Raw genomic sequence first — 26,900 nt, forward strand, 5'->3', positions numbered from 1 at the left:
GTTGGGGGACAGCCCAGCCCACCCCCCCACCCGCATTTCTCTTGTGGGAAAATTTGGAACTTGAGTTTCTGGGGTCCCTAATCCGGACCCTCGGAAAGAGGCAGCTCCCAGGGTCCCTCCCCGCACCCGCCTCCCCCAGACGGAGCGCCAGGCACTGGATGGGCCTGTCTTCCCCACCCCTGCCCCGCTCCACGTGCTTCCCCTCCACCCCCCTGCCCTGCCTGCGCCCCATCCTGCAGCTTGGGAACAGACCACGGAGTCAGATAATCTTTTATTCTGCTTTATTTTGGGGGGTGGGAAAGGGCAGAGGGGGCAGGGCTGGGGGCGGGGTCTCCTCCCCGTGGCAGAAAGCGGTGGTCTGGTGGGAGCCCTCTTAGCTACTCGGCACAGTCCACTGGCTGTCTCAGTCTCTCGGTGTCCCTCGGAGCCCCTCCGCTTGTCGTGGGCCTCCGGGGCCCTGTGCTGTCAGTGTTGGGGGGTGGCGGAGGGAGCCGCACCGGGCGAGGGCACCCCACCAGTGTCCCGGGAGCCGTGGGGGACTCCTGGGGATGTGAGTCCGGTAAGTACTGGTACGTCGGGACCCTCTGTGGAGCAGCACCATCCAGGTGAGAGCCGGAGTCAGGGTCAGACAGTCAGTGTAGAGGGAGCTGGACCAGATTGGGGGTCACTGTGCAGGGCCGGGGGGCGGGTGCTGCTTTGCAGGGTGGCGGGGGTGGGGAAGACACCACAGCACACACCACGAGTCGTGGGGGGCGGGTCAGGGCCCAGGGGAGCTGGAGCACCGCTGCGGAGGTAGAAGAAGTCAGTGGAGCACCCAAGGTCAGTGTCCCAGGGTGGCCCAAGGCGGCCCCTTGTCACTCCAGGGGGTGGTGGGTCCCTGGCATTTGCTTGCTTGGCTGCCTCTGCTGTGCTGAGTTTTCACCTGGCCTTGGGTCATGGGGTCATTTCCTGCTCATCACTGCCTTCTTCTCATTGATCTCACACCCAGTTGCAGACCTGGCACCTGGTGAATTAAGACGGAGTTGTGTAGCCCTGAGCTGGCTCTGGGTCTCTGATGGTGGAATAGTCTGGTGGTTGGTCCATTGGTACGGACGGAAACTGTTGCTGGTTGATGAGTTGGTTGCATGCCCTTCTCAGGCGGTTCCCCTTGGGTCACCAGGGGCAGGAAGTGGGTGCAGGGTCTGAGCGAAGCAGGCCGAGGCACGGGGAGGTGCTGGAGGAAGGTTCTATGGGGCTGCAGGGTGGCAGGGAGGAGGCGCGCTTACTCGAGGTCAGCATCCTCGTCGGAGTCGCTGGGCAGTTCCTCCAGCGTGGTTCTTTCTGTGGGCGGGCTTGCCTCGACCAGCGGGGGCAGAGGCTCGGTGAAGACAGTTATCAGGAAGTTGATCAGGGCCCTGGCCGTCAGCTCCCAGTGGATCACGGTGGAGCCCCCTCGGGTTCTGCGGATGTAGGACAGGCGGGCCAAGACCTCGGCTTCGGTGGGAAGGTGCTGGAGGGGCCTGAGAGCGCCCGCAGCGGAGCTCAGGGTCTCCCACACGTCGTCCTGCGCGTCCTGCGCGTCCTGCGAGGTGTCTTGCAGGCCGTCATGCAGGCCAGACTGATGGAAACGTTGCAGGTCGTCTTGCAGGGCTTCTCGCAAGACGACATATTCATCACCCTCGACGTGCGATGCCAGGGAGTAATAAAAACCCAGGTAGGTCTGGGTGTCCTCGAGGACAGGGCCCCTGATGCCGAAGAACTGGCACAGTCTCTGCCAGAACCTGGGTGTGATCCGCAAGCCCCGCAGGGCGTGGATCTGCCAGGGGCTGGGGCCCAGGAACAGCTCGGCCAGCTCCTCGGCCGGGAGGGCATTGGCGCCTACGAGAGGCGGCATCTGGGTGAACAGCTGGGTGACGGCGGTGGCGATGCCACTGTTGGCGAGGAGGGACGTGTCCAGGAAGAGGCGTAGAGAGCGCTGTGGGGTTGGCCGGGCTGGGCCCGCGGTGGGTGCGGGCAGCAAAGCCAGGCGCCTCCTGAACTGAAGCATCACGAGGAGTGCGGCCATGGCCAGGTGGTTCTTCCAGAACAGGAGGCCTCGGTAGAAGTGCAGCATGACTGCCCTGATCTGGGCCATGCTGAAGTGGGCTAGGAGGCTGTTGAATATGTGGTCCACTGGTACCAGCGCCAGGAATCCCTGCTGGAGGTTCTGCCGATTGGGCTCGTCTGGGTGAAGGGCATCTTGACTCTCCTCTTTGTCCTCTGATTCTGGGGACCGATCCCTGGTGGGGGCCTGCTCGGCGACAAACATCGCTCGCCTGGTGGTGGGGGTGGCACGGCGCTGCAAGGCCCTCTGGCGGCGGAGTCTCTGCCGGCGGGGCAGGGGCCGGACGTCGTCGAAGCTCGGCATCTCCTTGACGTCGAAGTAGAAGTGGGCAAAGAAGAAGACCCAGTGGCCGGGGAGAAGTACGGTGAGCCTGTCATTGTTCAGAGAGGCTAGATCCTCCTTGTTGAGAAGGATCATGATGGGCTCCTCGGTGTTCTCCAGGTAGCGGCACCACACCATGAAGGCAGCCCGGATCGGAAGGATTCTCACCTCCACCGGCGAGGCGTCCACCTCCGTCGGGGAGGTGTTGCGAGAGTAGAAAGCGCAGGACACTTTCTTGCCGGTTCGCTTGTCCTCTTGGATCAGGCTGGCGTACAGGGTCGTCTTGGTGACGCCCGTCCGCAAGTAGAACTGGTTCTGGGCCTTGGGGTGGTAGAGGAGGGGCGCGCGGTGGAACGCCCGCTTCAGGCTCGTGAAGGCCTCCTGCTCCTCGTCTCCCCAGGAGAAAGGCAGGTCAGCCCGGAGCCGCCGTATCAGGGGCTCCGTGATGGTGGCGAACTGCTCCACGAAGTGCCGGTAGGGGAAGGCGAATTCCATGAGGTTTCGCAGGGACTTCCTCGACCCAGGGGTGGGGTACCCTGTGATGGTGCTGATGATGCTCTTGTTGAGTTTCACCCCCTTGGGGGTCACGACGAACCCCAGGAACTCGGCAGTGTGCTGGTGGAACTGGCTCCTCTGTAGGGAGCAGTAGACGTGGTGATAGCGGAAGCGGACCAGGACTTGGCGCACGTGTTGGTAGTGCTCCTCCTGGCTCATGGAGTAGACCAGGACGTCCTGCCCGTAGGAGACGACAAAGATACCGATCATGTCCTTTAGGATAAAGTGGATCACACCCTGGGAGATGATAGGGTCTGCGCAGATCGGGAAGGTCTGGTAGCTCTCCATGTTTTGGAGCTCCAAACCGAACGCCACTTTCCATACGTCTTCTGTCTTGTGTATGTTCATGCTTTCCTCCACGATGGTCCCACGCAGCTCCAGCTTGGTGAACCATGTAGCCCCGTGTAACTGGTCGAACATTTCTGGAATCATCTGTACGTAGTCATGCCTGCCGGTCAGCATGTCCTGCAGATCCCAGAATTCCTGCTGCTTGGCTTTTTCTTGCATCCCAGCACTCACAGGTTCCCACGGCGCGTTGGAGGTGCAGTCGTAAAAGGTCTCCTCGCTTTGATCACTGTCTCCAGCCTGCTGAAGCTCAGAGGGCTCTGATTCAGAAAGATCATCGGATCCGTCTGAGCTTGGCTGGTCGGAAGTCTCCTCATCTGCTTCCTTCGGGTTAAACACGTCGGCCAGGTCGGAGTACTGGTGTGGCAATCCGGGCAGCAGGCTTATGGCATGGTGTTCCAGAGCAACGCATGGTGGGGGCGGGCTGAAGCAGTTCTTTAGGCAGTAGGGAGAGTGGAAGGTACAGCGGCCTTTCATCCAGTCGATTTCGGGGATGTGGAGCTGGAGCCACTTGATGCCTAGGATTATGGGGAAGGTGGATGAAGCAACAATGTCGAATTCCAGAGACTCTTGATGGTTCTGGTGCAAACACACCAGGGGTTCGGTGTAGAGCCAGACCGGTTCGTTGCTGATCAGTGAGCTGTCCGCGAACTGGGCCGACTCTGCGTAGGGCTTCTGGTAAAGCTCCACGTGGTGCTCTTGGGCGAATTCTTCATCCATGTAGTTGCTTCTCGCTTCCGAATCAACCAGGGCCTGGACCGCCACGCTGTGGTAGGGGTTCACCCTCACCAGGAATAGCAGGAAGAGGTGGTTGTGTCTGATGTCAGGGTGGAACTGGTTGGGCAGCCAGGTGTTCACGGTCCACCTCTCGGGAACAGGTGAGTCGAGCCAGGTCAGGTGCCGCGGGCGGACCTCCGGGGGCAGCCTGAGCACCGCTCTTCTCTCGGCCAGCTTTTCCTCTATCTGCAGGACCAGTGCGATCAGGCTTTCCAGTGAATTTGGCTGCGGGATTCGGAACAGATAGTGCCTGATTTCTTCCTTGAGACCCTGGCACAGGTGGGCCTGGAGGACTTCGTCCGGCCAGCCCAAGATCGGTATCAGGCTCTGGAACTCATTGATGTATTCGATGGCGGGGCGATCCTCCTGCCTGAGGCGTAAAATGGCATCTTCCGCTACCCGCAGGGCCTGGCGGTACTCAAACGTGTTGTTCATGGCTTCCAGGAAGGCCGGGAAGTTGTCAAGCACGGAGCTGTCTTTCTCCACCAGCTCACTGGCCCATTCCATAGCCATGCCCGAGAGGTGACTGATGACGTACCCCACTCGCAGGCGGTCATTGCAGAACACTCTTGGGTAGCTCTGTAAGATCAGCTGGCAGAGCACAATGAACTCATGATATTCTCTGCGATCGCCTGAGAACCGGCTCGGGTTCGGCAGTTGGCCATCGCTGATCGCATTCATCAGGATCTCTTCCGCCACTCGCTGCTGCTCTCTGAGGTCTTGCGTCCGGAAATACAGAGAGATGATGGAGTTCACCATGCCCATGACCTCCACTGTTAAGCTGTCTGGCTCTTCGGGACTCTCGTCTTCTTCGGACTCAGCCAGGTCAGTGTAGTAGTCTTCGTCTTCCTGGGACTCCCATGGGTTGTCCTCTGCCTCTTCCATTCCACCAGGTGCCCCACTGAATGGACCCCCCTCTTCCAGATGAGAACCCTCGCATGACTCCTCCAAGTCTTGGAGTAGGTCATTGGGTGGATCCTTTATTTCCCTATGTGGGCCACTGGATGGCTCCTCCATGTCTTGGCGGAGATCAATGGACTGCTCTTCCATTTCCTGGGCCAGGCCACTGGCCAGCCCCGCCGCCTCTGCTCCGTAGTCTGGTGGTGTCTCCACAGTGGTGTTGGATGAGCCCTCAGAGGACTCCATTTGTTTTGATGATGGATTCTTACGCTCCATCATCGTCTCAAATGAGTCTTCAGAGGGTTCTATCTTTTCGTCGGATGGAAAGGAGTGTTCTCTGAAGACTGGTAAGGTCGTGACGCGTCCGGTCAGTGACTGGGACGGCAGAGATCAGAACCTGGGGGTGGGGAGGCGGGGGTTGGAGGAAAGGCAGTGGTTTAGAGTCTCATGAGGTCAGGGTCTCTAGGACAGGTTAGATGCCCACCTAGTCTGAATCAGCAAAGGAAATCTCCCTGGGTCTAACTTAGGGCATTCTGTAGAGAGAAAAGATCCTCAACCCCCCTGACCTTTGCACCTTTGCACCTGAGGCTTATTCTGCCTGTCTGGCCTGCCTGCTTCCCCCACGGCTGTGAGAAATTCACAGTTCATAAATTCTGTGGTGTGATGGGCCCAGAGTGGCCCAGTGGCAGGCAGGCACCTGGCAGGATGCACTGGCTACTTCATTTCAAGCCTGGCACATAGGCCTGGTCAACTTCCCTGCCCTTCTTTGGTCACCAGAAGGTCACAGAGGTCACATCTCAGTGCCATCCAAAGCTTCCCCTGGCAGGCTGGGCCCCCTTGGGGCTGAGGTGGGAATCTCCAGTAGAGATGCCTACTGGTTAGCAAGTTCAGGGCACGAGCAGAAAATGGGCACTTGGCTGCGATCCCGTCAGCTGGGTCAGCTGCCTGAAATAGCTCTTATTTCTTCTAGACTCAAAGGAGACACTGGGGACAGGTGGAAGCCATGATCTGAATTCTGGCTTTTCTATTCCCCCCGCATCCCCGAAATACCTACTGTCTGCTAGAGACATGTCATTTGTGACTTAATTCTGACTCGGAATTTTTGCTGATTTTTTTCTCTTTCACCGACTTCAGTGCTGAGTTCTCCCCAGCTCTGAGCTGTCGGGGGAGACCTACCAATCATGTCTCCACCTCTCCTAAAATCTCCACTCTCCCAAGACTAGCCCTTATTGTCTGCGGGGTTCGGGAACTTCAAACATCTAGCCTCAATTCCACTCGTGCAAAAATCTTTACAGACCCTCCAATCTCTTTGCCCCAGTGGACACACTTCTCTGTCCTGGGCTGGTTTCCCCCCAACACTGGGTGTAGCCAGTAGAGCTGGGATATTCAGTAAGGTGTGGGAGAGGCATGAGATAACCCTGACACCTGAGTGACTGAAGAATTGATTTTGGAAAATCTTTAGTGGGTCAAGGCTGAATTGACAGAGATGTTTTGCTTGGGATTGTTAACGTGCTCCTCTGCGGGTGCAGGGCAAATTGAGTTCTGGCTGTCCAATTGATTAGCTCTACAGTTATCGTTCTTTAGGCATTTAACACTTTTTGTTGCTTCTCAGTTTGGTTTTCAGCCCCCAGGCCAATCTATTAAAGAAAAAAAATGCATTCCCTAGCGAAAAACTCCTCATTGGCTAAAATCCAACCTTTCCAACATGATATGCTGCTTCTCAAAATTAAATGCATTCTTGTTAGCATGACAGTTAAATTTAATTCTGCCGTCCCTCTGATTAAGCCTTCACTGTTTATTCGCCATCTATGATATTAAATGCAAACCTGTTAGTATAAAAATTCCTGACACATAAACTCATCAAAATCATTTTCTGGCTAAAATTTAAGGTCTTAAAATAATAGAAAATTCTGATCATGTTTTTCTTTCAAAGTAGAGACTACATTTCTTTAGGTAAAATCGTCATCACCATCCTCATATCCATTATAACAAGATTATATATATAGCACATCTCATAGATTAGCTCATTTCCTCTTCATAAAAGTCCTGTAAACTATATATTATTATTGTAAAATTCCAAGTCACTAATTAAAATACAAAAGTTGACAAATTAATTCATCTGCCAACTCATGTGTTAGAAATAAAAATCTCAGCTGTCTCTTACAGCTCTTAAAACCTTTTGTTGGTTAAAATTTTAAAATTTAAATTGGCTAAAATTAGACATAAAATCTCATTATGTATCTTACAACCATTAAAATGCTTTATTGTCTAAAATTTAAAATAAAAAATTTAAATTGCTTAAGATTTGAATTAAAACTTAAAATTTTTAAATTGGTAGTTTTAAATTGGTTAAAACTTAAAATAGAATTTCTCAGTATGTCTCTTACAACTCTTGAAACCCTTTATTGGCTAAAATTTTAAAAATTAAATTAGCTAAAATTTACAATATAAGATCTCAATATGTATCTTACAACCCTTGAAATGCTTTATTCACTAAAATTTAACAATTTAAATTGGCTAAAATTTGAATTTTAAAATTAAAAATTTGAGATTGGCTAAAATTGAAACTATAGTCTCAGTTGTCTCTTAAGTATTTTATTGGCTAACACTTAATATTTAAGATTTCAAACTGGCTAAAATTTGAATTTAAAAATCAAAACATTAAATTTGCTTTATATTTTAAAATTAAAAATGTTAAATTGGCTAAAATTTAGAGTACAGAATCTCAGTATGTCTCTAAAAGCTATTAAAACACTGTATTGGCTAATATTTAAAATATAAAAATTTAAATGGGCTAAATTAAAAATTTTGAATGTAAAAACCCTAAATGTCACCTACAACCCTTAAAACCACTTATTGGCTAAAATTTTAAATTGACTAAAATTTTAATATAAAATCTCAGTATGTCTTTTAAAACCCTTAAGGTGTTTTACTGACTAAAATAAATTGTTTAAATTTGAATTTTAAAATAAAAAAATGTTAAATTGGTTACAATTTAAAATACGGAATCTCAGTGTGTCTCTTAAAACCGTTAATTAGCTAAAAACTGAGCACCTTAGCACAATGATTTAAAAACTAGATTATCCCCTTCTTAATATAAAGTCTACTCAATATGTTTATAAATTTGAGGCACCTGATGAAATCCTTCAACTCTCCCCATTTCAACCTAAAATCTGATATCCTTGGCATGTTGTTAAAACCTGATATTACTATATTCTGGATATTACCTGATGTTGCTAATATTCCTTAACATAGAATTTAAACTTTTAGCAAGATGGATAAAAGTTATCCATAACTTCTCTATTTAAAGCTTACAAAAGTTTCTTTTCATTGACTATAACATGAAGTTCCAATCACTTAGGATAAAATAAAAAACTTTATTATGAATTTATCTGCAAACTGATGAATATAAAACCCCAAATCTCACTAAATCACTTCTTAAACTTTGTGTTATTGGCTTAATTCCAAACCAGTAATTAGACATGATATCAAAGTCTGACCATTTCATTAAAGGCCACACTTGCAAGAAACATGAATTTGGTTTTGTAACTTCTACTTAAAGTCTTATAATATCTCTAGTCATTAAAGTCCTTAGCATATAGGACCTAAACTCCTTAGCATAAAAGACACATTTTACTGTACAATTTCTCTGCAGCCTTTGTTTATCAAATACAGACATTTTGCCGTATCACTCTCTGAGAATCTCTTAATGGCCAACATCCAAATTCCTTAGCCTGACACAAAAAACTGATCCTGTTCCTCAGACCCTGTTCCCAAACTTCTTAGCATGCTATGTAAATTCAGTCCTATAGCCTCTGTATCTCCTGCCCCGCCTCTGTATTACTTGCCATAAACGCTCAATCCGTCACCATACAGCTCAGACTGGGTGCAGTTTTGCCAAGGGGTGCCTCGCCTGAACTGTCGATGTGCCCTCATTATCTGCTTCATCAAATCCAGACACCTTAGCCTAAAATACGTTTTACCAGCTAATTCCCCTGGAGATGAAACTCTAGTCAGTCATTCCTTAAGATCCTTTATTGGCTAAAATCCAGACGCCTCTACACGAGGTTCAAAAATGAGATCATATCCCTCCTCCGAATGAGATGCTCTCATTGGATGCCTTCAATTCATCCAATTCACACATAAAATCACATCTACTTGGTATGTTATGAAAATCTGAACATACTATCTTTGTCATAAAAATCTGCTCTTGTAGCTCTCCTGAAGTGTGTACATTTGATCATGTAACTCCCCAATTTTAAACTCAAGGTTTTTTCATAGCCTATAACATAAAATCCCAGCTACTCATAAAATGCAACATTTTACCATATAATTTATCGTTGGGTTGGTCTATTAGAAAACCCCACACAGCTTACCCTGTCACTCTTTGAAACACTTTATTGGCGTAAATCCATACTTATTAGCATGAGATAAAAATCCGATCTTGTCATTCCTTAAAATAAAATTCACACTTTCTAACACAGTCAGTAAACTTTGATCTTGTCACCTCACCTTAAGAATCTTACAATTTCTCTTGATTGTGGAATTATGGAATAAAAATTCAAAATCTTAGTATAAAATGTGAATTTTATTTGGTAATTTCACTGCAAACTCTTTATCAAATACAACGAAGCTCAGCACATCCCTCTTAGAACTTTTTATTGGCTGAAATCAATTTCCTAGGCACTTGCAAAAATCTCATCGTGTCAGAGCCTCAAAGTAAATTCCACATTTCTTTGCGTATTCCCAGTGTTGCTCATGGAATTTCTCTGTTTCAACTTTGTTGTCAACATCAGTCAAATTTCCTTGGTATGCTCTGAAAGTCAGACTTTAGCACCCCCTCAACTCATAAAGGATGTTTTAGCGTGATACTTAAATGAGTGACTTTTACTTTTCTGTCAACAACTTCCCAATGTTTCCTCATTGTCCATTCATAAAAGCCAAAGCCTTAAAATATGTTTTATGTTTTTCTGCTTACTTACCTCCCACAAGCAAAATATCTCCCCATCATATTTCTTCAAACGCATGTGCAAGAATCCAAACTCCTTAGCGTAATTATAAAAGTTTGATTTATCACTTCTCAGTAATAAAGTCCAGATTACTTCCCTCCCAACTCTGTATCTATTCATGAGGCCGCCCCCAGCCCCCGCTTAAAATCTTTTTAATCATCACTAACAAAATGTCTCCACACCTTAGCATGGCACCCCCATTTAATCACGGTATCCTCAGTTTAAAATCCTTAACATTTCGTGTCCATAACATAAAATCCAATTGCCTGAGCATGAAATGAAAATTGGACCAAGTGTTTGTTATATTGAAAAATATTTACATGGCTCTTTATTAGACTGGGGTTCGTTACTTCTTGGGCCCCCAAATGCATCTTGATTTCATTGTCACAGATCATTTTTTTTTTGAACTTGTCTCTGTACCTATGATTCATTAATTCATTAATTCATATAGAATGTCCTGACTTTTTCTTTTGGGCCAGACATTATGCTAGACCGCCACTCTAGCATGAAGAAATGGAGGCAGCCTTGCTTTGCAGAACATGACCAGCCAAGAGATGAGGACCACGCACCCTCGTGTTCAGTACTGTGCCAGAGGTGAGCTTGGGGTCTCGGGGCAGGGCCAGGGGTCTCCCTGAATCCCTGGTGAGAGCTCTCTTGAGGCTCCACTGGGCTCAGCTGTCTGTCCCTCTGCCAGGACTTTGGGCATCATCAGGGCCTGGGTCCTGCTGCATATTGCTTTAGAAACCAGTGCGGGCTTCCTTCTGACCCCTGTCCTCCATGGGCCCACCTGTCGCAGCTCCATGCAGCCCAAGAGGCTGCCCCTGCCTCTGCTCTGGGCTCTAAAGAAGTATTATTCCCAGTCCTGTAAACGCAGCTGGGATCATGTTGAAGTCTCAAGGCTCACGAAAATTTCTTTGAGCAATATCTACCGACTTGGAAATTCTTAACCTTACCAAAAAAAAACCCTCCAAAATCCAGGATGTGCAGCTGGTTAGTGCACCTGGTTTGGGGTCTTGGCTTTGGATTCTCTTTCCCCTCCCGACACTCATAGACAGACAATCCAGCCTCACCACCTTCGGTGCCCGGAGCCTTCTCGGTCAGGTCAGCTCCTTGCTCGCCTCTGAGCAAGTGGCCCATTGGGTCAGGGCCGCCAACGTGTGTCTATGAAGGGTTGGGTGTGGAGGAGAGGCGGGGGGCCAATCCCTCAGCGAATACTTCTCTCCCCGCGCCCCCCCCCCCCCCCCCCCCCACTGTCAGCTCACTTGTGCAGTAAAGGAAATCTGATTTTAAAAATAGAGCTTGGAAGAGGAGATGAGAGGATGTTTAGGGGCAGGGGGGTGGGCGTGGAGGAGTTAAGGGAGAGGTGAGGACATGTTGCCGGCCTCCCAGGTGCTGGCTGCCACAACTGGAGCAATGACCACCCCCCCAGCCCAGCTCTCAGGGCACCTGAAGTCAGGTGAAGACCCCGGCCTGCCCCGCCCGGCCTCCAGGCCGTGCCCAGAACCATGTGGACTCAATGGACACAACTGTGGGATCGGGGGGCCTCGGTGGTCTGAGTGTCCTCACGTGCCCCTTCCGCCGCCCCTGTCCTGGCTGCTGGCATGGACGGAGGCGAGCATCCAGATGTGGGTGGGCATACAGGGCCGCTAGGAGGGCCACGGGCTGTTGTTTGTTATTCTGTTAGATTAGTGCCAAGGTCAGTGTGCGCAGACGAGGCTGGGGGCCCTTCTTGGTTCCCCTGGTACGGACCAGGGGCATGGTCCCCCTCTGCGTTCAGCTGGCTGGTCAGGAGCAGAGGAGGAGGGTGCTGGGAGTTCTGAGGGGGATTCCCGAGGGTCCTACGAAGAGCTGGGCTTGGGCGCTGTGTCCCTGGGACCTTCAGGAACTGCTGGCTGAGCAGAGTTCAAGTCAGGGGTCCCCCCTCCTGAGCACTCAACCCCGATGTGTGCCAAAGACCCCCTCGGTCCTTCCCAGATGGGAGACCCCTCTCACTGACCCCAAACAGCGAGTCTCCATCCTCCTTTTCCTTCCCCTGGGGCAGGGGGGACTAGGGACAGAGGGGCTAGGCTGTCAGACCCCACTGGGCCTTGGACATCACTGGGGACACTACTGTCTGGAAAGCGGATGCTGTGATTCAAGAAGACAGTGAGTACTGTTCCCGGGGCTCCTCCTCCACCTCCAGCCCGGGCGGGGCAGGGGGCCTCCTGGAGAGGGTCTGCACAGCCCCTCGCTTCCCCCTCCAGCTATCCAGGGGACGGGCAGTGCCCCTGACCCAGCCGTGTTCCCTCCGCTGAGTGCCTGCCCGCCCTCCACTTGACGGGCGGCTCCGGGGGCAGCTGGCTCACTCTGCCCAGAATAACCGGGGGGGACGGGGAGAGTGCCGCCTGCGGGCGGGGCTGGGAGAGGGATCAGGCGGCCAGCGGCCTCCTTCTTTGGGCTGCCCTGATCGGCAGGGCCAACCAGCTGCTCCCCGGGACTGCTCTTGCCTTTCAAGGCAAGCGGGCAGGGGAGGGCGCCCGGACCAGCTGCCAGCCCTGGGCCCTCGCTGACTTTCAGCGTGCCCTTCTCCTGACCCTCAGTTTCCCCAGAGCTGCAGGGATGCTTGGGGAGGGGTCTTCTCATGTGGCTCCTATAGTTCAAGGGTCCTGAGAGGGGTCTGAGGGGTGACCCTGGGGAGCAGGGGTGTGAGGAGGGGTTGTCTGAGTATGTGTGTGCATGCTAAGTCGCTTCAGTCGTATCCAACTCTTTGTGACCCTATGGACCGTAGCCCACCAGGCCCCTCTGTTCATGGGGGTTCTCTAGGCAAGAATAGTGGAGTGGGTTGCCATGCCCTCCTCCAGGGGATCTTGCCAACCCAGGGATCGAACTCGTATCCCTTATGTCTCCTGCATCAGCAGGCAGCTTCTTGACCACTAGTACCACCTGGGAAGCTCCTTGTCAGAGCAGGTGGAGCTCAGTTCCACCAATTGCTCTTAGAAATTGGGGGTTCTTAGGAGCACAGACTGGGGGGCTTCTTCTAGTGCTGGCCCAGGTGTCAGAGTCGGGCTGAGAGGGGCTTCAGTGGGCTTTTTTGAGCCTCTGGTGGGTTCCCTCTGTTCTTGGGGTGCTGTGGCTGCAGGCCCAGGAGCCTGGGGTTCTTGGAGCAGGAGGATAGGGCCTTGGTACCGGGCAACTCGGCCCAGACTGGCCTCAGTCTCTCCATTTACTTAATGGAGGGCCCCGCCTTCCCAGGAGTGGGGTGCAGCCAGCCCTTTGCGTACTGTGCAATGCTCCAAACAAGTCTGGGCTTGTTATTATCATTAAGACTCTTATGATTATCACTTTTATCACACCCACTATAATTGTGATGGTCAGATGGATTCAGACAGTGTTTTCACGCGTGGCATCAACTTTAATTTTCCCATTAACCCCATGAGATGACGCCGCCCTCCTTTGTAAGTGAGGGAGCCAGAGTTCAGAGGGTCACGCGACCTGCCGGGGAGCTGTAATTAGCAGTGGCGAGGGCCCCTGGGATCAGGACCGTTGAACAGCCCCAGCACTGAGCAGGTCTGGAGCTAGTGAGAGATGGGGTGTCTAAATGCAGAAGGCACGTGTCCTCCAGAGCGGGGTAATTAGCATTCGTTTATTAAAATGGATGTTTCCCAAGTGTCTGCTCTGTGGCAGGCCTGGCCCAGGGCACTAGACCCCTAACACTGACTTTGTTCCTTACAGGGTGGGGTGTGTTCCCTGCCTCACAGCTTTAACTGGGATTCAGAGAGCCCGGTTTAGGAAGGAAGAGGCAGAGGCAGTGATTGAAGCCGGGCCTAGGCTTTCTTCCCTCCACTGGTGGACGGGGGGATGGCGGGAGCTGACGCCCCAGGGGCAGTGGGCAGTGGCCATTCAGAGTCCCTGAGGACCGGAGGAGCCACTTTCATTTCATGGTTTGACGGGAGGCGAGACTGAAGGAATGAGGACCTCAGGGTCTGCCCTCAGTCTTCCAGAAGACCTCACGTGGTTATTTCCAATCAATTTGGCTAATTTGGGTGTGGGCAGAGGGACAGGACAGCTGGCCCAGGGCCTGCTAATTATAGCCACTTGAGTGTTTGTACCGAACCATTGAGTCCTCCATGTCATGGCTTTTTTCTTGCAGACAAACGAATCCTTTAACTTTTGTTTCTGAGCGCTGGCCCAGCCCCACCCACCCACTCACCAGCACCGCCCCCCCTGGGGGTGGGAGGTCAGCATGGGACCCCCTCACCCTGAGTCTTACCTTTGATGCAGGTGATCAGTAGCTCTGCTTCTGTCCCGTCAGCTGGAGCTCCGGTTCTTTCTAGAAGGTTATTGGATAAATGAGTTTCTTTAAGTATGAAAGGCCAGGTTGGGGTGGTGCATGCACTTTGCACAGTAGCGACCTCAGTCTGCTTCCGGCTTTGTCCTGCCTTTCTCAAGGGTCCACGTCACATCACATCAGTCTCCCCAGTGCTGCGTCTGGCTCCCTCCATCATTTGAGTCCTTAACTATGTGCCAGGCGCTGTTTTCATTCTCTTAACCCTCGTAACACCCTTTGAAGGTGTGACTTTTTTCTCATCCCCGTTTTGCAGAAGAGGAGCCTGAGGCCCGGGACAAACCTCAGACCCCGTGGGCCGTCCTCCCTTCTCTCTCGGGTCTGACACAGGCTGCACATCCCATCGGCCTTGCCCGCACCGGAGGCCCTGGGGCCCCGCCCTTGCTCTGGACTCCTGAGCTCAGAAGCCCCTCGACTGGACCCTGCAGGGTTTTCTTCCTGCCCCTGAGAGCAGTCTGCACTCGCTGCTCTTTCTGCCCTCCCTCCCCCCAGGCACACAGTAGGGCTGTCAGCAGCAGGGGTTGGGGGAGACCCGGGGGTGGGGGATCTGAAAGGTGGGCTGCCCCTCGGCTTGGGGACCTGGTGTGTATTATCTCTTCTCCGTTTCCAGGAGGCAGGCAGGCGGGATGGCGGCTTTCTCCAGGAAGGGAGTAGATGCCTGGCCCAGGATCGAATCAAAAGGTCTGAAAAATGATTGCTTTTTATCCCGATTGGTACATGTGAACAATAGGTGAACTCGTAGGGTCCTCAGGGCGGATCTAACCTGAGCTCTTTGTTTTGCAGCCGTGGCTCGCTGCCCCCAGCGGGCAGTGAGTCAGTGGGCTCCCAAGGCCAAGGAGAGGCCCGGCCCTGGCCCCCCAGGACGGCAGGCCCACCCAGGGGAGTGTGAGGCCCTTCTAGGCTGACCTCAGAGACCTCCCTCCCCCCAGGTATGTGAGTCCTGCTCTGTCATGCAGCCTCTTTCAGGGGGGAAGGCCCTCAAAGGCTGGGGGTGGCAGTCGAGGTCACACAACCTTAAGATGGTAGTTTATGTTAAAAATCCAACACAATGCTGTTCCTCTTGACTGTCCCTCTTGACATACCACCCCAGGGAGGTGTTAAAATCTCTCACTATGATTACGACGGGGGATGAGGGGGCATCTTTGATGGGGGTCTGCTCTGGGGGCAGCAGGGGCAGGCTCCCGTGGGTGGAGGCTGGTGGCCTTGGTCAAGTGATTATAATTCCCTTCGCTGGCTCCTGTAGGATGGGGACAGCCATCTTTAAGTATCACCTTGATGCTTTTAATGAAGGACAATAGGAGAATGCCTGGTGCATAGTAGGTGGTCAACTGATGTAAGATTGGTTCTCGTTTCAGTGGATCTGTCCCCTAACTGTCCCTTTCAAAGCCCTTCTCATTTTTGTAGAATCCAGAGGTACACCTGGAGGGATAAACAGGTCAGCCTTGGGTCCAGAGGCTCTTTCCTTGAGTCAACCCTGTAACTTTTATTGGCCTGGCGGGACTTATGTAGCCTTCTGGAGGAATGAGCATCTTCATGTGGAATTACCCTGGCCCGGAGGCAGGCGCAGGTAACTTGGGAACTGTATTTTACTTTTATTTATCATAAGCATCTTTTGTATCTGCAAAACTATTGCAGACATCTCAAAAGTATTTGCCAGGATCAAAGGCCATCCAAAATAAAGTGCCATGTAATAAATACCAGGGGCTCGTGCGGAAAAGGTGATGAAGAGCTGGTTGTGTTGGTGGAGAGCTGGCTAACCTGGGCTCACATTTCTTTTGTGCAGAGTCATGGTTGAAAATAAGCATCTGCCTGGCAGAGGGGAGAGAATTCTAGAAGGTTCTGCTTGTGTCAGCTTAGGGAGGGGAAGACCTTAAGCAGCTAAATGATCAGCTCATCTGTGCAGATGGAGGCCAAGACAAAACCTAACTTTAGATTGATTTGGGTTTCAAGTTGGCCTGGTTTTATGTTCTTGGGATCTCTGAGCCTTGCTATCTTTATCTGCATAAAGATAAAGGGTCTTCTTAGCTGCACAGTTAGCCCCTTGCCTGTGACAGCTGGAGGGGGTCTTTGGGGCCGGGTCTGAAGCTTATTATGCAGGCAGAGGTTGGAGTGTCTGGGGGAGAGAGGGAGTTCTGATGAGGAGTCAGGGTGCGCCACCTTGGACACATGGGGAGCGGCCAGCAAAGACCTGCACCCCATTTTCAGGGAGCTGACGTGTTGGCCACGCTCCCTGTTGGTTAGAATTGGGGAGGGGCAACGTAACAGCTGTGGGTTCTGCCTGGGAATCGAGCTGTGAGAGGACGCAGCGAGCCCCCGGGTCCCCGCCAGCAAGCCGCAGGGCTGCCGGAGCATGTGGGCTGCTCCCTAGGGGCTCCTGTGTCCCCTTCCCCCGGGACTGTCTCGTCTCACATTCTCCTGAGTCCTCATTTCCACTTCGCTAATCTTCGAAAACACGGGCCAGGACATTAGCTCCCGGGCCTGTTAAAACTGAAAAGCGACTCCCTCCCCAATAGATGCCTTGCAAACACATGCCCTGCGGGTCTGAAGGGATTTGGGGCCGTGGGGGGTGAGTCCCAGCCGGTGGGCACACACCCGCCAGCCTCATATCACGTGCCCACCACTCAGAGACCTGGGGCACTCCTGCTTTAGAACATAGAAAATTTCAAGAAAAGAGTGATCTGGGGGGCAGAATAAATCCTTCGTGTCTGCGGAACTGATGTGTGTGGGGGGGAATCTACCCACTCCCCATCCATCAGCCAAAATGTGCTTTCTTTTGTATTTAAAAGAAAAAAAAGAGGCTAAAAGCTAACAAAACCCCCACAAACAAGTCAAAACAAAAAAACCCACACACAAAATGTTTGTTTTAATTATGTAAGAAATGCATTGATAATTAATATACCTATTACTGAAAATCAAACACTGTGGATAAAAGCTACAACCATCGTCAACTCTTCTCTCCTCCCCAACTTCCCACCTCCCCACCAGCCGCCACCATTTTAAGTGCTGCTATCAGAGTCACGTGTCTGGTTCCAGAGTTTTTTTTCTGCGCATTTGCATATATATCTAAATAGAGCCCCTCCCATATATGACTTTGTTTATTTTCTATGTAAGCTATATCACAATGTACATTGTACAATGCACAGCTTGTTTCTCGTCACTCAAGATCCTGCTTGGAGAACATAAAGAAACACCATTCCTTATTACAACACCTTAGTAGCCTGTAATCTCTGCATACTGGAGTTGGGTTACTGTCTCGCTGCTGTCACGAAAGCCCCGGGGTTCTTACCCACGATGGGGGGTGTGGTGGTGCTGGCTTGTGGAAGCAGGTGTTAAGTAATTGCTAAGGTCTGGATTTGAGGAGTGGGCTCACGAGTGTTTATGTCATTATTACAAATGAATATATGAATGCATATATTAGAAAAAGAAAAGCAGGACATGCCTGGATCTATGATGAGAAAATGTTTATGAACAAAGGATCGTGATTAATCCAGTTCTGCACAAAATACTGAGGTCCATTAAAAGACAATAGGTCTCGGCTGATTCATTCTTTTTAAGAGCTGTTTAATATTCCGGGGTGTGTTTGCACCATTGTTTATTAGAGCCTCCTCTATTGTTGAAAACCCCAGCTGTAAGTCTGCCCGGGAAGGCGAGTGTGTGGATATAGACGCTTTGGTCAAAGTCCTAGCCGTCGGGCGGGTCACTGGTTCATGTTGTGCTTGTTATATTATTTAAGAAAATAAATAAGAAAGATACATAAAATAAAAGTGGTCCTGGCATAGATAAATGAGGAGAGCGTGTCATGAACCGAGGTTTTAATTAATGGGATTCTGCTGAACTGACGCCAGCTAAAAAAGATCTAAGCTGTCCCGCTTTTGTTTCTTAGTGTGTGTTATTGCTAACGACCCTGCAATGAGCATTCTTGTAGCTGAATATGTAAACACATCCCCAACTGTGCTTTTACCCCGGCTTCTTAGAGGTGGGATAGCTAGATGAAATGGTTTGCAGCGAAGTTTATTTTCACTGAGTGATCTTTCTAAAATGCCATTTTGACCTTGTCACTGTCTTGCTTTAAATCCTCCATCTGACTTCCCGGAGCTTCTGGGATGTGGTCCAAGAACCTTAGCCTGGCACGTTAAGACCCTTCAGGGTCTGGCTGGAAGCTCCCCAGCCTGTGCCGCCTCCCCATGTGTGCGCATGAACACACACACGCACGCACGTATGCATGCACATACGTGTGCTAAGCACACGACAGCCTCCGCCAGCTACCTTGTTCTGTGTGTGCCCTTCCTTTTACCCTTTGGGGCTCCAGCCAGCTTCGCCTTGGCCCTTAAGACCAGGCTTGAAATATTTCCTGGGGGAACCCAAATTTAGAGGCACATCTTCCCCCCCCCACCCCAACACCTCATTTAAAATTTCAGCAAAGTGTAGTCTATGGAATTCTGATGTGTCATTGACATGTTTGCCGCGTCCAGAAGAACGGTTTGCATTTTTCTAGAATTTGTGAAACTGGCCACATGTTAATTACCCTCTTTTCCCTTGTCCCTTTTCAGTGACCTCGGCTCCCGTGTTGCCTAGATCCAGCCTCCCCTAGCTGAAAACCGCCTGTGTTCCCCTGGGCCAAGGGGGCAGCTTCAGAGGACTGCCTGAGTGCTCCACGGCGCTGGGTGAGTCCTCAGAATGCCGTCCTACTGCAGACGCACACCCGGGGGGTGGGCTGGCATCCCTCAAACTGCTCCATCCCACCCTTCTGGGTGCACATGCCAGGTTCCCCGAGGCCCTTGGAACCCTGAGTCCTGGGGTGCAGGGGTCGGGTGCTGTACATCTGAGGGTTGGAGTGGCAGTGATGAGTTTTGGGGGCATAATTATACCCTGGAAACGCTTCCTTGCGCCTTTTGTGACCCGCTCCTTGCCAGAGAGAAACAGGGGTTCTGGAACATGAGACGGAGGAATCACAGCTGGGGAGAGGGTGACAGCTGGGCTGATGGAGACGTGCTGGGGAGAGGACCGGGTTGAGAGTGATGCTTGGCATACATCGTGTTCTAGAAAGAGTACCGGCTTCCAGGTGTAGAGGGGCCGTGATGCCATGCCTGCTTCACCCTGCGGTGGGGGCAGAGGCCTTCAGCTGCTTGTCGGGAGAAGCAGAAGCACCAGGGTGTTCCAGGTGCTTTGGTCCCCTCTCTTTTCCTGGGGTGGGGGTGGGAGGGGGCCCCCCAACAGGGCAGCCATGCGGCTCCGGGGCCACACACAGAGCTGTGTGTCTTTGGCAAATCCCCAAGGATTCCTGGGCCTCAGTTTCCTGAAGTCACAGGAGGAATGCTAATCACCCCCGGCGGGCCGAGGGGTCCAGCGGGACAGTCACACAACTAAATCACCCCGTGCAGTAGCCGCCACGCTGTTTGCAGCAGAAACCAGCAGCCTTTCCATCTCATCCCGTCCCAAGTGCTTAACCTCCCTCCAGAGGCACAGGCGGCTCCTCTTCAGGGCAGGGAGACCCAGAGGGGCAAAGAGGGCAAGTGCCGGGCCGGGAGCAGCCCCGCTCCCCTCGCCGCAGCGCAGACACCCGCGAGGGAGATTCGGGGCCTTTCCTCAAACCCTGCGGGGGGCGGAAAGGGGCTGCCCCCACTGGCCTTAATTGGCTTCTCCTAAAAAGTTTGGACACAGTTTATTCTTTTTTTTTTTATAAATATATATAAAATGTCGGCCTGCTCTTCAGGCAGATTTTTTAGACTTGTATTTTATAGACTTTGGCAAGAGCGCTTCGCAAGGAGCAGTGGTTACAGTCTCCAGAGGGTAATAATTCCTGGAAAAACTTCTGGCTAAACCTGACTTCTCCTAAATTTCACAGAAACGGCTCCCTGGGCCGGGCCCAGCCTAAATGAGGGTTCTGTGCGTCAGGGCAGCCTCACCTAGTTGGAAGCAGGGCTGGCCTCTGACACAAAAGTGAACTTCCTTGGCCACTGAGCACAAGGACCCCTCTCTCCTAAATTTTTGGTGTATTCACTCCGGAGCCTGGGCTTGGGCTGACCCCTGTCTCGCGCCGTTTTTCTGAGCTGTCAGTGGAGCTCTCCGTGCCTCTAGCGTGCACCCCCTTGCACCCCTAACATCCTTGTGTCTGGGTGAGGGTGCCGGGCTGTGACTGTGTGTGGGGCAAGATGAACTGTTAGTGGGAGACCCCCTCCCCTCCGCAGTGAAGCTGACCCACTGGGGGCCCAGAGGTGGGCTGCCCTGCGGCCTCTGCCCCATTAGAGATTTGGGGAGGTGACTTTTCACATCCATACCAAAGCTATTCAAAGAATTCTTTGGGGGCTCTCCCTGATCAGAAACCTTTCTTTGCAAAATTTTCTAAGTGCGTGATTTCTTTTGCCGCACCCCCGCTTCCCCCGCCCCTCCGCACATCCTTGCGATGCCGCAGAGGCTGTGACGCACTTGTAAATACTTAACTAAACATTTTCGCAGTGACAGTTTCAGAGCCATCTTTTAATTGATTAAAACAACAGCAACGACAGAAAACAACCACAAAGCCCCCCCCCCCCCCCCCACTTCCCCTGAGGCTCTGAGAAAGCAAACAGTTCCTCCCAAGGCTGTTCCCAGCACCTGAGCGGTGTGGCGGGGCAGTATGTCTGTCTGTCTGTCTGTGGAGCCAGCCCGCACTCCACCTGCAACACGCTGCTGCCCCCCCACGGCGGGTCCTAGCAGCTGTCGGGACCCCAGGCCGACAGACAGCGCCTGCCCGACAGATTGGGCTGTCAGGAGGGGGACAGAGAGGCATTACTGACAAGGCGCTCGTCCTGGGGTCCCTGGGTGCCTTGGCCCTCCCCGATCTTTCATCCTGCCCGTGAGTGGTGCATCCCCACCCGTGGGACAGAGTGAGGGCAGCCTGGTCATTTCAGACAAGGACCCCAGGCTGGCCCCTCAGCCTGACCCAGACACACACAGACACACACACACTCACGCACACTCACACACACTCAGTGCTGCACCGGGAACAAAGACAAGAAAACTCCTTTAGAAACTGCAGAACAGAGACTCGTCTAGCGGGGTCCCCTGATAAAGGCCCCGTCCAGCCAGAGTTCCTGGGAACCGAGCCCCCATGAATGGGCCTAAAGGGCCAGTACCCAACACACAGCCCGGACCACACTCATCAACATGCAGGCCCCTCGCCCCCGTCGCCAGGCGAGGGGGCTTTCACGGGTCCCCAGCGCATCCAAGTCACGGTCCAGCAGCCGGCCGAATCCGGGGCTGCGGCCCAGTCATCAGAAAAGGGTTCTGCTTTTCCCATGACCGGGCCAGCCCCTCAACTCAGCAGACAGCACCCCCTCCACTTCCCGCACGGTGTCTGTCACCCCCCGACCCCAGAAGGGCTCCCCCCACCCTCTGCGCCAGCCTGTTGCCCCAGAGAGGACCCAGGCCAGCGTCTCTGGGCCTGGGAGCCGGGGCGAGACCTTGACCACTCCAGGTGGCCCTGCCCTTGAGATGGGGGTTTGGCTGCAGGACAGCCCCCCACCCTTCCCCCCTCCCCCGCGCCGGCCCCGCACTCACCCCCATTCTCCGCTCCTCTCCCTTACTGCCTCACCGAGACAGAAGCGCTCCACCGGCCATCTCGGCGCCTCTGCCATTGAGCTCAGGGCTAGGGACCTGGGAACTCGTCAGCATCCTTGCTGTGACCCCAGCCCGCCCCCGCCGCGGCCAGTCCCGCTCGGGACTTAGCGCTGCAGGAGCTTCTCGAAGGCCTAGACGTGCGCGGGTTGCCAGTCTGGGCAGGGAGCCGCGCGGCAGCTTCCCGGCCAAGCACCGGCCTGCCTCTCTCTGCTCGGATGCCTCCCGTAACAGGGAGCTCCCTCTCTCCCCGAGCAGCCCGCTCGGGGCTCGCACACCGAGCTGCTTCGCTGAGCCCTCCCCGCTTTCTGCATCTGCCTCCGCGGCTCCGACGCAGCCCCCTCGCCCCCTCTGCCCTCGGCTCTTTGCGGGCGGCACGCTCCTTCCTGGAGCTCTCCAGAGCGAGCCCCCCGTCTACGGTGTGATCAGGCTAGGGGTCCCCCAGCCCCGTCCGATCTCGGCCGTCGACACCTGTCCCGGGGCGCGTCTGTCCCGGCCCGCCCGCCCGCATCCGGGCCGGAGCCCTTTGCCCTGCTGTTCTGCAAACAGCCCAGGGGAGGGCGCGGGTCTCCCCTCCCGGGTCCAGCTGCTCGGGAGCTATCTGTTAAGCGGCTTCCGAGCCCTCTCGGTTTTTTATGGCCCCTCTGCTAGTTGCTAGGGAGAACGCTCTCTATGCAAACCCCCTGCCTTTTCCGCAGGAGCCGCCGGCAGCCGGGCCGGCCCTGGTCAGCCCACAGCAGCGGCGACAGCGGCTGCAGGCGCCCGCAGCGGGGCTGGGGGCTCCCTGGCTGCACTTCCCGGCTTTCTAACTGGGAGACCACGCGATTCCTCTTACTTTTCAGAGCCTCGGGTTTTCCTCTTTGAAACGGAGATGAGAGGGCGCTTCTGCACCGGCTCAGAGGGAGGCTAAATGAGATAAGTGCAGCCCAGCACTCACTAGACAGCTCATCAGGGCTGGTAGGGTAGACCATGGGACTCAGGGAGCGACGCGCGCATGCATGTAAGAAGTGTCGCAGCAAAGAATACCGCCTGGCCTTCGGAGGCCCCGCTCCGAATACAGACAGGGACCTCACGGGGCAGAGACCCCTCTGTGGCCTCCACCAGCACAAATTAACTCAGCCAGAGGAGGCCTGTAGGCCTGTGAGCTCACAGTAGATGCTTAGAGTAGGCCGCAAAAAAGATGGGCAAGCCCACATCTGCCTTTACTATGGCAGACATTGGCGCTGTTCACAAACAGCACAGGGGACCCCTGGGGTAAGGCAGAGGGAACATTTTTCTTGGCTGCTCCCTAGCAGGACCAGCTTAGACAAGGCAGGGTGTCTGGGAAGAGAAACCCAGTGGAGTCCAAGCACCCCACAAACTGTGGGGGTGCAGCCATCCTTCCGGGCACTCAATTCTCCAAACCACTGCATGGCACCTACCTTCCCGGGCCCAGACTTGGCTGGAAAGGCTGGACACAGCAGTGCCAGTCGGCTGGCTTCTTGTCCTCCAAGCTCAATCTGGTGGGGGAAAGAGAAGGGAGTCAGTCACTGTAAATCAAGTGATGCAACCGACATCATGGAGCCCTGTCTTCTAGGAGACAAGCCCGAGCTGGGCTGTCTGCCTAGAACTCAGCCCCAGAAAGAACTCTTGAGCATCAGCCTCAAAAATACCCATTGGCCTGATGGAGAAACTGAGGCAGGAAAAGATGAAGTCCGATACTCACCGACTCTCAGCTGGTGTGAGGGCCAGCTAGGCTGGAACCCCAGTCTGTCCAAGGCTCCCCACCACACCCGGCTGCTGGAGAGAGCTCAGCGAGGCTGTGCTGAGTGCTGGGGATGTGGGTGGGCAAGGGACGGAGTGCGGAGTTACAAGCACCTCCCGGCGGTGGGTGCTTGAGATCTCAGCTCCTCTGTGGCCGAATCCGCTTGAAGGGCAGATTCCGAATTGGGTGGTAGCACCTATTGGCAGAGGCTTATAAAAGTGGCATTATTAACCTGACGTAGAGGGGGCCCTGCCCACGTCCAGGCAAATTGCAGATCGAGGGGGCTGGGCCTTGTTTGCGTGGACGGGGAGTTAGAGGGAGGGGCGGGAGAGCATCCGGGGGGCCCACTAGGGGCAGCTTCCTGGGCAGGACTAGCTGTGGCCGTGGATGAGGGTTTGATGGCTGGGGGCCGAGAGAGTGAGTCCCCTCCCCCAGAAAAATGCCCAACCTAGAGCCCACTCTCAAGGGCAGGGACCCCAGCCCCTTTCTCTGACACAGACTAGGTCCGGGGGCCCACCCTGCCCCTCAGAGTCCCCCTCGTCTCTGTCGGAGAGCCCCTGTTCCCGTGCCTTCCCTCCAGCCCCGATCCCGGCCACAGTGCACGTCCCCGGACACCTGTCTGCTCCTCTGGAGCAGTATTCAACAGGAGACTTCCACGTCCAGGAGGGAGGGAGCCACGGGGAGTGCTGTGCATGGGAGGAAGGAGAGGGGAACTGCGCCCCCCATTCAGAGAGGCGGCTCTGTAGCTGGGTAGGAGTTTGGGCCACTTGAGATTTGTGCCAACTCACGGTGCAGTGGAATCAAGACAGTCTGAGTTCTTCAGACACCAGGCAAACGTCTGTGGCGCCCCCAAGTGCCACAAGGGGGCTGCCTGGGCCAGATTTTTGAGCCCGGAAAGTGAGGAGGGGGAGGCAGACCCATGGGGTCGGGGCCCTGTTTGTTTTTTTGTTTGGCTTCTGCGGAGGCGGCGATTTTGATTTTCTTTGCCCGCCCCAGATACCTGCATGCGCCGTGCGCTCCAGGGGGCTGGGGGCAGCTGGGGAGGGGCGGCCCACCCTACCTTGGGGGTGACTGCAGGCTCTGCCCCACCCTCACCAAGAGAGGACCGCGCTGCAATGCAGCAGGCTGCGGGGAGGGTCCCGGGAGCTGATCCGTTGGCCGGCTTTCCAAAGTGGGGAAGGAAGGCTGAGGGAGGGAGCGTTTGCAGGCGGGGCAGAGGATGCTGAGGCGCCCAGGAAGCAGACTGCAGTCTGGCAGCTGCAGGAGGGCCAGAGGGGGGGAGAGGCAGGGAGGGGGGCAGCGGTGAGGGGCCCAGGGGTCTGGGAAGCTTGATTTGGACCTGGGCTTGGGCGTCAGTGAGTTTCCAGTGATGTCACTGACCGGAAAGAGGAGGGCTGGGGTGGGGGAACAGGGGGGCTGGTGATGGTGGGGCCAGCTTGGCACACAGCTGGAGGACCAAAGCCACATCCTCTTGTCCTCCCCAAAGAGCCAACAAGAAAAGAAAAAAGAAAAAAAATTTGACAAGCTAGATAGCCGAGTCCTATCTGAGCTGGTCCCAGGGAAGGCGTCATCAGGTGGCCAGGTCTGCTGTGGAGAAGGGAGGCTCCTGTGGGCCCTTCAGGGGTCAGAAGAGGGTGCACGGTACTAGGAGGACTTAGGGGGTGGGCAAAGGGGCCGGGGAGGGGCACGGGTGCCTAGGAAAGGGATCAGTTGGCCCTGAGGGTCCGGGGAGAATGGGGATGTCTGAGGGATATAGCAGGGGCTGGGAGGGGTGCGTAGGAGGGGCTGGGAGGGAGGTAGGGCGCTGGGGTAGCAGGTAGGTGTCTTGCTCTGCACCCTTGCGCTTTTTCTCCTTAACCTCCCCACCTTAGAATGGCTTGCTTTCACCCATCCGAGCCCCTCTCTTGTCCCCTTTCCACTTTGAGCCTTTTTTTTTTTTGCCTGTGAATTAGCCCCCTCTGGCCCTCCAGGAGTCAGCTCAGACCCTGGACCCCTTTGCTCTTTTATGTGGCTTCACCTCTGCTACCTCCTTGGCTCCTGCACTTTAAGATATTGTTTATTATTATTATCTTCATTTCATGACTACTGCGCTGTATTTTTTACATGTTGATTTTAAAAACCTTTGATTGTGATTAATTTCCAACAACATAAAAGTGGAGAAAATGGTAACGTCTTTTCATCGCAGTTTACCGTTTTCCTACTGCTGCCGGCCAACAACTCCCAGCCCCTCTCCTTCCATTCAGACCCCCTACTGTCCTTCCACGACTCCCACCTGCCCCAGACTCCTGGAGCAAATTCAGACACCCTACCTTTTCTTCCAGCCTTTGTCAGTGTGCATCTCTAACAAAGAAGGACTCTTTTCTGTTTTGCAAACATAACCACAATGCCATTATCACAGTTAAAAAATTAACAGCATTTTCTTAATGTCATCCAATAGCCATTCGGCATTCAAACAGCCCCAACTGACTCATAAATTTCTTTTACACTCGGCTTGTTAAAATCAGTGTCCAAATTCTTTCCTGCACTTTCAAGGGGGGCACCAGGATTATAGGAAGTAAGCACAGCTACAAATCCAGGGGTTTGCATAGCTACTTTCCCCTTAAGTGAGTAACCCAACCTCAGGAAGCTTCAGTTTTCTCACTGAAAGTGGAGCAAATTCTGGGTCTCCTCTGGGGTCATTTAGAGGATTTGAGATAATGCACATGAAGCCCCCAGCCCTGTATTTAATACATAGCAGACATACTAGCAAACAGTGGCTGCCAGAGTTGTCCTCCACCCAGCCCCCCCGGAAACTTCTAAAGAGAGGCTGGGGTAGGCAAATCAAAGTTGGCAATCATCCACAAAACAAAAGGCTCCTGGCAGTCCAGACCCTCTGAGTGATGAGGAAAGTACGTGCACGAAATCCCAACAGAGCAGCCTGCAGTCAGGGAGGCTGGGACCTCCCAGCTGGCTTGCAACTCAGCTGTGCTACAGCAGACTGCAGCTGCTGCAACCTGGGACCCAGTCAGGACCCCACCGGTTGCCAGTCCACTAGGTGGCACTCTCTGCTCTGTGTCCGCGAGGGCCCCCCTCGCTCACCTGCCCTGACCACTGCCCAGTCCCAGGGGCCACAGGGGGTTGCACGCGACAAAAACATGGCAGATAATTCCTAGAAAACATCATGCAAGATACTGTGGTGTTCTTCCCACGTAAATCCTAGCCCCATCGTAGACACAGTGGGAGTGAAGGTTTTAGGAGCCTTTGCTC

General features: G+C 53.4%; 1 protein-coding gene, 1 long non-coding RNA gene and 1 other non-coding gene across 32 annotated transcripts in view; 2 read left to right on the forward strand and 1 right to left on the reverse strand.

Moving 5' to 3' along the window:
• Positions 1-311: 311 nt before the first annotated feature.
• RTL1 (retrotransposon Gag like 1) lies at positions 312-23,798 on the reverse strand. Its single transcript, XM_065906630.1, has 4 exons — positions 23,616-23,798; positions 23,332-23,409; positions 14,240-14,299; positions 312-5,378 (listed from the first exon to the last, which is right to left on the reverse strand). Exon 4 carries the CDS (start codon positions 5,258-5,260, stop codon positions 1,262-1,264), a length of 3,999 nt encoding a protein of 1,332 aa, XP_065762702.1. The 5' UTR covers positions 5,261-5,378; positions 14,240-14,299; positions 23,332-23,409; positions 23,616-23,798; the 3' UTR covers positions 312-1,261.
• Positions 15,104-26,900, forward strand: part of LOC136147291 (uncharacterized) — an 83,311-nt gene continuing 71,514 nt past the window's right edge. For 15 of the 30 annotated variants that reach the window (XR_010659137.1, XR_010659139.1, XR_010659135.1 and 12 more), the window contains exons 1-3: positions 15,105-15,243; positions 15,719-15,881; positions 18,865-18,978. This is a non-coding gene — a long non-coding RNA (uncharacterized lncRNA). Of the gene's footprint in view, positions 15,244-15,718; positions 15,882-18,864; positions 18,979-26,900 lie in introns of all 30 variants that reach the window. The other 15 variants (XR_010659144.1, XR_010659159.1, XR_010659160.1 and 12 more) reach the window with 4 other exon arrangements.
• Positions 17,755-17,831, forward strand: LOC136147708 (small nucleolar RNA SNORD112). Its single transcript, XR_010659361.1, has one exon. It is a non-coding gene; the product is annotated as a small nucleolar RNA SNORD112 (small nucleolar RNA).

Source organism: Muntiacus reevesi, chromosome 15 (assembly GCF_963930625.1).
Source record: "Muntiacus reevesi chromosome 15, mMunRee1.1, whole genome shotgun sequence".
Classification (NCBI taxonomy): Eukaryota; Metazoa; Chordata; class Mammalia; order Artiodactyla; family Cervidae; genus Muntiacus; species Muntiacus reevesi.

What these genes read in the sequence shown, in the direction of transcription:
- RTL1 (XM_065906630.1), bottom strand. Translation starts at nt 5,260, where the DNA reads ATGATGGAGCGTAAGAATCCATCATCAAAACAAATGGAGTCCTCTGAG.